The 10,845-nt window shown below is 52.6% G+C and overlaps 1 protein-coding gene across 3 annotated transcripts; it reads right to left on the reverse strand.

Moving 5' to 3' along the window:
- Positions 1 to 2,874: 2,874 nt before the first annotated feature.
- On the reverse strand, positions 2,875 to 10,318 carry LOC136016088 (cytosolic 5'-nucleotidase 1A-like). Of its 3 annotated transcripts, XM_065682743.1 has the most exons (8): positions 10,109 to 10,318; positions 8,780 to 8,845; positions 8,385 to 8,443; positions 7,501 to 7,668; positions 7,019 to 7,148; positions 6,346 to 6,468; positions 5,106 to 5,284; positions 2,875 to 4,564 (listed from the first exon to the last, which is right to left on the reverse strand). In XM_065682743.1, the coding sequence occupies exons 3-8, from the start codon at positions 8,427 to 8,429 to the stop codon at positions 4,262 to 4,264; spliced, it is 948 nt and encodes a 315-aa protein (XP_065538815.1). In that variant the 5' UTR covers positions 8,430 to 8,443; positions 8,780 to 8,845; positions 10,109 to 10,318; the 3' UTR covers positions 2,875 to 4,261. The 3 variants fall into 3 exon arrangements, with proteins under 3 accessions (XP_065538815.1, XP_065538814.1, XP_065538816.1); XM_065682742.1 differs by lacking the exon at positions 8,780 to 8,845 and having other exon boundaries at positions 10,109 to 10,316; XM_065682744.1 differs by lacking the exon at positions 10,109 to 10,318 and having other exon boundaries at positions 8,780 to 10,097.
- Between the last annotated feature and the right edge of the window lie 527 nt (positions 10,319 to 10,845).

The following is a 10,845-nucleotide window of genomic DNA, read 5'->3' on the forward strand; positions in this document are numbered from 1 at the left end:
GGGCCATGCAAGCCGGATTGGGGCAGGGAGGTATCGGCTCACCGGTGGGATTTCCATGCACAAAGCAGAGACGTGCCTCAGCCGCGTGCAAGCACATCATCCACCTCATTTTCTTCACCAGCATTAGATGCCATTTAATTATTTCGTTTTCATTTTCAGCTGAAGCTGCCCTGAGGAGACCATCATGTATGCAATCACAACTACAATGTAACAACACACGGAAGCAATTGAGCCTTCTGGTCCTGGCAGGAGGGTGGGCTCAGAAAGACAAGGCTCAGCACCCTATCGTGACCCAAGGATTGGCTTAAAATTGCAATGTGTTCCTTGGAGTGGGAGCAACCACCCAACTTTCAACGGTGATTTGGTGAATCAGTCCCAACCCCTGGATCAACTGCTGCTGTGTGAATATATGCCCATGAAGGCTTTAAATTCCTACCTATTTACTGTCGCCTTACTCCTAAGATCCAGCTCCACTTGCTGCCGCAGCCAGCACCTTCCAACATGCCTTCCTGGAGTTCAGATCTTGAACCCACATTTAAGCACCTTGGCAAACACAGTCTGTGGGTTTGCACACCCTCTATCTGAGCTTTTGCATGCAAAACACCCTGTTAATAATTATCTGCAGCATGGGAGTTGGCATCTCTGTCTCTCTGGCTGTGAACCCCTGAGTGTTTCCCAAGGAGCTCTGCAACCAGGGTGGCTTAGGGTCAGGGTTATGGTCAAAAATGTGAAGATGCTTTGCCCCGTGCTGGCAGCCAAAGGTGCTCATAGATTATGCTTGGAGGTAGGTGTGGGAGCCTTCCTGGTGGACACTGCAGTCGCACCCGGGTCCTGCCGCCTCCAGCACCTTCTGCTACAGCCAGGAATCAATAATCTAAACTGCTCGGACACTGCCAATGCAGATGTCTTAGCAGCTAAATACCTTCCAATCTTCCCTCCCTGCAGCACCACCACTGAAGGAAAAATTCCTTTCTCATAGTGCTAAATATCCTTATTTCTTAGCATTGCAGCTCTAAATTGACAGGTGCTGTGTGTGTATGGGGGGGGGGGGGGGGGGGGGGATGGGATGGGATTAAGGGCACGTTCCTGGGCAAAGGGCTCCTGCAAATTCCTTAGGGCCAGCCGGCTGCAGGCTCTGATCCCTGGGGCCACGCGCTCCCCTCCGAAACAAGGGCCACTTGTTTGGCACCACAGGCAGGGCTGGGCTCGGTGCAGGAGGCAGCCGGCTGCCTGCAGCCGAGTGGAGCTCCCTGCACTGGGAGGGTGTCCTGGGGGTGTCCCCAGCAGTCAGTGCCAAGGGCGTACCCCAACACCAGGCAGCTCTGGCTGGTGTGACACATGGTTTCTGGACAGCAATGGCCAGAATCAAGTGCAAGTCCTTGGAATCCCCTTTGCATTTCTGAATTTGTTTTCCAAGAGTGAAAAGGCAGGGCTCAAAGGGAGCCTGTCCTTGTGAGTGGCATGGTGGTATGACCTCTTCCTGCCTCGCCCTGGCCCCCAAAACCTGAGATCAAAGGGTATCAAAGAAGCACCCTGCAATCAGCCCCAATAGCTAAACCCTCTTCAAGCTGCAGCAGCAGGAGGAAACTGCTGGGTACCAACAACCCCTTGAAGGAGGGAAGATTAAAATCCCTCAGAAAACCAAGACCTGAGGAGCACCCCAAGCATTGAAGAGCTTATTGCAGATGCCTCTAAGACAGAAACAACAAGTTTACTCTTAACAACAGGAGGTGAAGCTGCAGCAGTACTTGCTGAAAGGTGTTTATGATGCTCCGTCTCTGGAGCAGGGCAGAAAAGAACAGTTTTTTTGATGACACATCTTTGGAGCAGAGCAGTAAGTCAGTTTTGATGCTACATGTTTGAGCTACGGTTAGAAGAAGTTGCACTTGGCCCTATATGATGCAATCCCATGAACCCTGAGTTTCCTTCCTTTTTCCCATTTTGGGCACATTTTGCTTTGTCATCCCCTGCTGTGCTGACAGTGCTGGAGGAAGGCACGTGGCACCTTCCCCCTGCCTCAGCAGCTTGCACCCTGCAATGGCTCACGTGGGCCTGTCCCCACTACCCCTGACTTAGATAATTCCCTCTCACCCAAGGCATCTGACCAAGTTCCTGCTGGCACTGTCCAGGCAATGGCCAAGGCGAGGGGATGGAGTGGCAGAGGGTGTCTAGGACCACGAACACAACCATCACCAGATCCTTGTCCCCACTATCAGCTGCCACCAAAGCAGCCAGCTGTGTACACTGAGCGGGGCTGGAGGTGGGTGCTTGGATCCCCACACCAAGCTGGGTGGTATCTGGCCTGCATAAAAGTGGGATGAAGAGCTGTACCTGCTTACCAGACGTGTTGAGCATCCCATAATTAATGCTTCCTCAGCAATTGTGGCTGATGGGTGCTTAGTGTTATTAGCCAATGATGAGTAGCTGATGTTGTTGATGTTGCTACCTCGAAACATTTAATTTCAGCATCTGGATTAAGCAAAAGGGCCAGGGGCCAGACGGGCAGTGCCAAGACCCTGCTGGGCTTTGTGTCTTTGGAGGCGGCTTCCTACCAAAGCCCTACATACAGCCATCCCTGCCATGCTGCAGCATTCCTGAGTTTGGACCCGCACAGTGCCCATGGCGGGGCCAGCAGCTGCCCTTGCTAGGACGAGATGTGCAGAGCCTCCAAGCCTGGGGAAGCAGGAGTGGGCTTGGGGACATGGATGCAAGATGTTCAGGGGCCTAATCCAAAGCCCACTAAAGATTTCTCATGTACTTAACCTATTCTGACACACGCGTGTAAGGCCAAAGAACTGAATGTGTGCAGAGGCACAGCGAGTTATCCCAGCCCTCCTCCCACACTGCTGAACATGGGGTGTGACAGACAAGTGCTTGCAGGGAGGTGCTCATTTCTTTATTTTCTGGGGAGGGAAAGCGTTGGTGAGGGTGACGCTTCTGAAGCCATACTGCTCCCCTCTTTGTGATTAAGCTGAGATTTAAAAAACTAAGCTATTGTCATTTACCTGCCCTGTCCATAATTCTGCTGCCACCCAGCAAGCACACTGCCCTGAGTCTGTGTTTTACCAGGCTGTTCTGCGGAGCCCACAGGGATTTGGGGTGCCATGCACCCAGGCAGCACAGTGGCCTCTAGTGGCAAGCGCTCACATCCAGCACTGGAGAAAGAAACCTGCCGACGAATCCTGAGGGGCTGCTTGCTCCCCAGGGCAATTAGGAGCATGGTCTGCACTGCCAGGAGAGAGGCATCCCTGCACGAGGGCAGCGCCTTGGTGCCGGGCAGGGTCCTGAGCACACCCAGGACCCCATCTGCCCTGAGCGGCCACATCTGAGACCCCCACCCGTGGCCCTGGAACTCCATTTAAGCTCAGGCCCAGGACCCAGTTCTGCTTTGGCGCCTGCAGCCCTGGCCCTGCATGGCTTGTGTCGTAGGCAGCTCGGCTCCAGTGCCCTCTCCTGGTGGAGCATCAGAGCTATGTGGCAGCTCTGTCCCTTGGATGTACCTCAGAGCTGGGTTGCAGCCTTGTCCCGTTCTCCTGCAGCTCTGTAAGCTGCGTGTCCTGCAGGTGTGGGTCTCCTAAGGGCACTCTGTGAGGAGCCTGCAAGCTGAAGGAAAGGTGACTTATGCTGTAATCTTTTTTATAAGGGGGAATAGCTGGGCTTTCTTCAACCTGGTCACCCGTTTCTAAAAAGTTTATAGGTCCTTTAGAGCTTTGGAGTCTTTCCCCCTCTGCTGAGTTTGGCTGGAGCTGCCTGAAGAACTTATTAGAATATCAGCTTCTTCAGTAAACCAAGTTGAGCACATTTGGGAAAGTAGGGTCTTGAAGGCTTCCTTTGGGTAGAGATCCTGGAAATAAATCTTGAAGACTGTCTGCGCACAGCCAAAGCTAACGTTCTTAGTGCTTGGTTTTATGTTTCTTTTAGCTCATGTGTGGGGCAATAGGTTCATTCGTTTCTTTGCAGAAAGGTCCCCAGATCCTACAGGGCAGGTAGTTCTCAGTGTCACAGTAAAAGTGTCCTTCCTTTGTGGAGTAGTTGCATCTTTTGGCTTTATCCTAAGACCTCAAGGACCTCATATGAAGAGCAGAAATGAGCACCAAGTCTCGCCTGGTAGTCCACGCTCTCATGCAATGCTCTTGCCCCTTTCCCTGAGGTTTGCTTGGTGCAGGTTAGGAAATCCTTCCCTCTCCATCCCAGAAGGTTTGTCTTCAATTGGCTCAGTCCCCTGTGCTGCTGGGAAGGAGGGCAGCTGGCCTGCAGCGCATCAGCAGCAGGGGGGGACCCAGGCAGAGGGTACACCCACATTCTGAGCTCCCTGGATGTTATGAAGCCCATCATCAAAGAAAATGTGGGGCTGGATCTGGGCAAGGATGGGGCCCTTGGGAGCCCCGTCCATGAAGAAAGCCTCGTCAATTTCCAGACCCCATTCCCGGAGTGTCTTGATTGCTCGGATGCCCATGTCCCGGCCGCTGCGGGCAGTCACCAGGTAGGTGCGGATGGGGGATTTTTCCTGGCTGAACTTCTTGCGGATCTTCCCAAGGTGCATGGCAAAAGCCTTCAGGGGACCCTGGAAGTACAGCAAGGCACTTAGGAGTGGACGAGAAATAAGGAGATATCTACTCTGCCTTTACAAGCCATTTGTCCCTCTTCCAGGGTTTCTTGGGGATCTGCAGAGCACAGGATGACTGCAGGGTGCAGGATTAGTCAATGCTGGGCCTGGTCCCATGCACTGGGGTGCTTGGGAGGAAGGTGGGTGTTGTGCTCTTCCTAGTCCCAAATTGATCAGGAAGGTATATCCCAGGGAGCAGTGCCTCTGGGTCTGAGTCCTGCAGGGACTTGCACAGCAAGAGGTCCCACCCTACAAAAGGTGATGTTCAGGGTCACTACAACCCTGGGTACTGGGGAGCTGGTGTTCACTTATAGGAGACATCAGGCCAGATCCATCTCCAGTGGGACTCCAGATCAGGCCCCCACCAGCGACCAACTGGTGGATGCAAAGGGAACCTGGAAGGTTTATCTGACTACTCATGACAAAGCCCTAGCAGGGGAGATGTTCATGTTGCGCACAGAACCTGCGGGTGCCCAAGAAAGTGAGGTGGCTTGCTCACCTCTCCCATAGGCACATCCTCCATCGCCTGCTCATACTGCACTGCCTCCTCCAGCCCCTGCTCTTGGAAGATCTGGTCTGTCTCGTTGGAGAAGAGCACGGCATCCCCATCAAACACCACACGGAGTGGGGTGCTGGGGGCCTGCACCTCCTGCTGGAAGACGAGTGCTGCTGAGACACCTGTGGGACAGAGCAAAGTGGGGCTCAGGAGGGACACCCCTGCTGGGGGCAGCTCTCATGCATGGACAGATTCTCCCTGCACATCTGCCATGGCCCCATCCCACATTGCAATACTGAGATCTCCAAGGCTTTCTGTGGAGGTCAGCCCAGCCTTTCTAGGGCTGTGTTACTCCTTAACAGGGATGGGTGAGAAAGCACTGTTGATCAGACTGATGAGATACTGAGATCTGCGAAGAGGTGATGGGTAGTTGTGTAGGCATGAGGAGTCGTCCTCCTGGTGCTTGTTCACCCTGCCAAACCTGGCTTTAATGCCCAGATTTAGCACTCCGTGCTGTGAGTAATAGGGACTGGCACCTCCACTTGATTGGGGTAATTGGCTTAATTACAGGTCTTTTCCTACATCTGTTCCCTGTCTGCCCTCATTGTGGACCCAGGCCCCTGGACAAGAGACGCTTGTCAGGGCAGTGATCCTGTTCAGTGAAGCTTCAGGAACGTGCTGTTCAGAGTACGGAAGCCCAGGCTGCAGATGGCTTTCTCCTGATCTTGAAGGACCTTGACCAGCTGATGTGCTTACACCCAAGCAAAGTAATAAGGAGGTGATCAACCCCACTAGAGTTGCTGTGCACTACAGTGCCCTCCCTCTGATCCAGGTCAAGCATGTGCTTACATCTATCACTGAGCACATGATAACTCTGCATGTACCAACAAAGCAAAATTCTATAGCATACTCACAAAGCCCTGGGGTGCACTCTCACTGATGCAGAGAGCAGCCATGGGCAGCATCTTCGGTTAGAAAGGCTTAAATGTCAGGCAGGGAATGACTAAACCATGGCCAGAATTATGCATATAGCTCCTGGTGACTTGTGAAGGCATCTTAAGAAACCCTGGTGTGTTTGCAGGCTACTGGTAGGGACAGAGGGGGAGACTGCACTATTCAGGACCAGAAAGGTAATCAATGTGCCATTCACTCTCTTGCCCCTGTGAGAGCATGGGCTCTGGCATTACCTCTTGGTACTGAGCTGCTTGGGAGAAATGTGGTGGGTTTGAAGGGGAGAACACACCTCTCTGGAGGGCATTGAAGACATCTGTCCTGTCAGCTGAGAGAAAGAGCTTGACTCCATGGGACTTCAGATATTGCGTAGAGTCTTCATTGCTGACGAAGCAGAACTTGGAGATTTCCAGGCCTTTGGGTCAGGGGATATAAGTAAAGTCTGTTATGGAACGTTCTCCTCACAGATGCCCCTTCCCAGGACTCTGTGTGCTTTACTGCAGAGCCTGGGGCAATTAACAGTCCAGTGCTGTGTGAGGAACCTGCCCATCCTGCGTCTTCTTGCCCTGTTGCTTCTATGAAACTGCAGAGCGCAGTTAAATATTCCCTTCATCCCCACCCCCCTTAAATGAGCCTTCCTGACAGCATGCTGGGATTTAGGGTTTTTAAGAACTCTTGATTCTTCAGTAGCTGCCAAAGGATGCCTTGGCTATGCAAAATGCTGCTAGATCCCCTGGTGTGAAGGATGCAGTTGAAGGGAGCCAGGCTCTGCCAAGGAGCCTATACCCTGAGTGTTTTCCAGCACCCTGGGCAAGCTGCAGGAGTTGGGCTTGTCTCCAAAATAACCCCTTCCCCTTGTACTCCCTGGCTCTGCATTTGCCACTGATGCTCCACAGCGGTGCCTTATCTGCTTTGCAGCTTCCCTGGGGGGAAGCAGGCACCACCGAGGATGGGATCTCCCTTACCATAGTGCTTGGCACTGTTGATGATGCGCACACCACTCTCAGGGCTGTTGTTTGAGAGCACAAGGATATCGAAGAGGTCCTTCTCTGCTGGGTTGCTCTCCAGGATCTTCTTGTTCACATGCTGCACTGCCTGTGAGGAGATGATGAAGCTGCGTGGAGGGGCACGACTGCAATGGCTTTGCTGGGACTCTCTTTTGCAGTTAGTGAGTTTTGCTACATCTGTCAGCTAGGGCAAGGCAGGCATGTTATGGAGAACTAGACAGAGCAACCATCCTGCAAAAGCCATTGCCAGGAGGGTAGGGACCAGGACATGTGGGACTGGTGAGGAGCACAGGTCTCAATGCACTGCAATAGGGCCAAGAGGCCAGACCAGGCATATCTGTACCCTGTGATGGGAGCTGAGACCTAAGGCCAGGAAAGCTGAGCTTTCACCCCATCCTGTGAGTGTCTGCATGTGTCCCTGGCCAGCAGGGGGGGCTCACCTGGATGAAGGCGAAGGCTGTGCCGGGTGGCAGGGGCTTGTCCTGGTTGGCCTGCTGGTGCCTTGTGTACTCCTCCTTGCCCTTCTCTAGGTAGAGCTTGTGCTCCTCCTCCAGGCTGAAGATGGCCCTGGTGGTCACTGCAATGACGAGTGCCTCACTGAGATCTTTCTGCAGGATGTGGAGGAAAGACTGGTTAGGGGACAGCCAAGAAGGAGCTTGTGAGAGAAACAGTGCTGTTTTCGCATAGTTAGGGATGGGGCTTTACTGGGTGGGGGAGAGGGCTCTCCTGACCAGGGTGGTGGGGTTGGATGTGGGAGGCAATCACAATTCCTGATGCCAGAGTGCCTTTGAAGAAGAGGTGCCACCAGGCCTCTTCCAGGGGCAGGCAGTTGTGAAACCCTAACCTGTCTGGTAAGTGCCACATGCTCTGAGGACAGCTTACACCAGAGGGGATTGCTTCACAATTTTGCTGTTTGTGGACACAGTACAGCCATGATCATCTGTTTGTGCTGAGCTGGGCATGGCTAGGTGTCTGTGCATACTGCTGGTTTTACCCTTTGTTTGTGTCTTCTGAAGAGTCTCATAAAATCTCTGTGTATGTAGAGAAGCTGCTGCTTTCTCTCTGGCTCTTCCAACATTCAAGTGTGAGCAAATGTCCATGCAACTGGAGGTTCAGCCCTGCAACCTCTTCCCATGTGGAAATCACATGGACCTCACTGGGACCAGGTGCCCAGCAGCCCTGGAATAAGCCACTTCTGCTGAAACCCAAGCACAAGCAATTCAGGCCACCACATCTTTGGGTTGTGGTGTGTCCTCTCCTGCGGTGGCATTTCAAAACTTGCTTTAGAAATACAGGATGTGTTTTGTAATGAACATCCTCTTACCTGTTTCACATTGGTGTTTATGACTGTGCTTTCAGGATCTGCCATCTTCGACTTTCAGCCTCAGAGAGAAAATATGTAATTAAGATGATATAATACAGCCAATCTGAGAGGTGGGGGAGAGGGCAATAGGAAACATCCTACTTGCCAAATGGAGCAGCCCAAATAAACCTGCTTATGCTGACAACAGCTCTGCTCTGGGAAAACCTTGTTGAATAGTTCCAATTAAATATGATGGAAAAGTAGCTTTTCACCCACAGATTCCCCCCCCCCCCCCCAAGTATCTTCCTCTGTGGGAACTACTGAAGGAAGTTGTGGAGCTCTTTTCAAGCAAAGTAAGTCTGGTTTGAAAAGCCAAAATTGGTCAGATTTTATGGATAGGCTTCTAGTTCACATACTTCTTGCTACTTTTGCTTGAATGCTGAATCTGTATCCACAAATAAGCAAGTTCACTGTGTGTGCAGCTGTAAAAGGAAAAGGTCTGAGTAAGTAGAGATGTATGGTGAGGGCCTGGGTGCAGGATGGGACCCCTCTCAATGGGGCTGGTCTGCTCCTGCACAGCCCTGTGAGCCGACTAGCCCCTACACTGAAGGCCTCTGTGCAGGCTGTGCTAACCCAGCTCTGGCAGATGAAAGGCTTGTGGTGGTTACATGGTCTGCCCGTGCCTAGCAGCTGAATCATAAAACCCATTATTTTTGTACACCCGGGTCCTGTGTTTTCTGTAACCACCATGCTGTATGCGGCATTTATATATACTAGACTCTCAAAAGCAGACTTTTAGGATTCAGCCTGTGGAATGGGAACTGTTCCCATTCCCACCAAGCACGATCCCATGGCGATTATTGCCACTCAGTGGCTCCTACAAGTACACTGCAGGGCTTCTCTGGGTAGCAAAGGCACCAAAGACTGTTCTACGCTGATGTGCTGGGAATGGCAATGGGCTTAAAACCTCATTTATCAGTTCATGTCTCACCTGATTACTGGGTAATCAGTACTGATCTGTGCAAGCATAGACCAAAGCCAGTGTAAAGGGCAAGTTAGGGGCTCCAGGGAGACCTTTAATTTTGCCCAATTTTCTTTAATTAATTGTTATTATTCAGGGATTGCAAACTGTTGCCTGGGCTGATAGGAAATATGAGTCCCAAGAACCAGAGTCTTACCACGGGGGCTGAATGCTTGCATGTGCTCTCCCTGACTGCCCCTAGGGTGGAAAGCTGCGCTGGCAGGACTGCTCCACCAGATAGGGGGGCCCTGGAAAGCCAGAAGATGCTGAGCATCTGTCTGCTTCCTCCACCCATATTCCATGCTGGGAAGGGGTCTCCTCCCAGAGAGCAGGGCAGAGGGTGGGAGAAACTGCCCTCTGACAGAATTTCAGCCAAGTACTTTTCCGAAAGTGGCAGTTAAAGGAGATGAGGCAGTGGAGCTGAGCAGCCGTTCCCGGAGGGAGAACACCACCTCTCATTTCTGCCCTGTTCTTCCAAGTGCTGCAAGCCGAGCCTGACTTCTCCATTCCATCTCCCTGCCGCTAATAACTGCAGTATTGCCTGCATGCAGATACACATATATACGCACATTTCCGTTGCGAGAAACCCCCATGTACGCGATGCCAGACACACAGAAAGCATTTCGATGGTCCCGCCGCTCACCCTAGAGCCGCGCAGCACGGAGCAGACAGCACCCCACCGCACGCAGCCGGGATTTGGCTGGAGAGGAAAGCACAGACTCACCGTGAGCGCTGGCGCTGCCCCCGGCGCAACCTGTCCCGAAACAGCATCCCAACTCTGCCCAAGAGGCTGCTGTTTATATTTCCCCCTCCCCGTGCTGGCAGGAAGCGGGCAGGCGCTGGGCCGGGACGCAGCTCCGCTCCCTGGCGTGCTGGGATTTGTAGGCAGTAGGACCAGACTGCATTTCCCACCCGGCACCGCACAGGCGGCTCAAGGCCGCCCAGGCTTCGGAATGGCCGCAGGGAGAGCCGTGCTGGCAGCTGTGGTCTTGTGCCTTGGCTCTCTTGGAGCTTGAACTCAGTCTCCACTAGCTGCCCACAAGCACTGCAGCAATGTCTGTTTCTGTAGGGAGGTATTTATAGTGTGCCTCCAGACCTCTAATTTCCCAGCTCTTGAACACGTAATGGTTGTGGTTTTGACTGGAAAATATAGGGGTACGCGTTGAAGATTGGCTTGAAGCGTATGCAGGCAGATGTAGGGAGCTGGGCCAGGGAGAAAGGCTGGTGCAGTGGGGTTGGGGGGCTCGCTATATACACAATTTTGCTGTAATGTTTTATGTCCTTTTCCGTTCTTTTCTGAAAGCTGCCTCTTACACTCTGCTCCCAGCAGGAGTGAGTTTTGGGCTGGGATCTTGCTTTTCCAGGTTGGCTGTGCAGCACCCAGCCCTGTGAGGCTCATGAAAAGATAATGCTCAGCTTTTAGCATGCATAGACAAACTCCCTTTCCCCAAGTGATTTTAC

Source organism: Lathamus discolor, chromosome 6, assembly GCF_037157495.1.
Source record: "Lathamus discolor isolate bLatDis1 chromosome 6, bLatDis1.hap1, whole genome shotgun sequence".
Classification (NCBI taxonomy): Eukaryota; Metazoa; Chordata; class Aves; order Psittaciformes; family Psittacidae; genus Lathamus; species Lathamus discolor.

What these genes read in the sequence shown, in the direction of transcription:
- LOC136016088 (XM_065682743.1), bottom strand. Translation starts at nt 8,429, where the DNA reads ATGGCAGATCCTGAAAGCACAGTCATAAACACCAATGTGAAACAG. An exon ending in TAAACACCAATGTGAAACAG is followed by an intron (nt 7,669 to 8,384) that starts GTAAGAGGATGT and finishes CACATCCTGCAG; the next exon opens with AAAGATCTCAGTGAGGCACT. An exon ending in CAACAGTGCCAAGCACTATG is followed by an intron (nt 6,469 to 7,018) that starts GTAAGGGAGATC and finishes CCTGACCCAAAG; the next exon opens with GCCTGGAAATCTCCAAGTTC.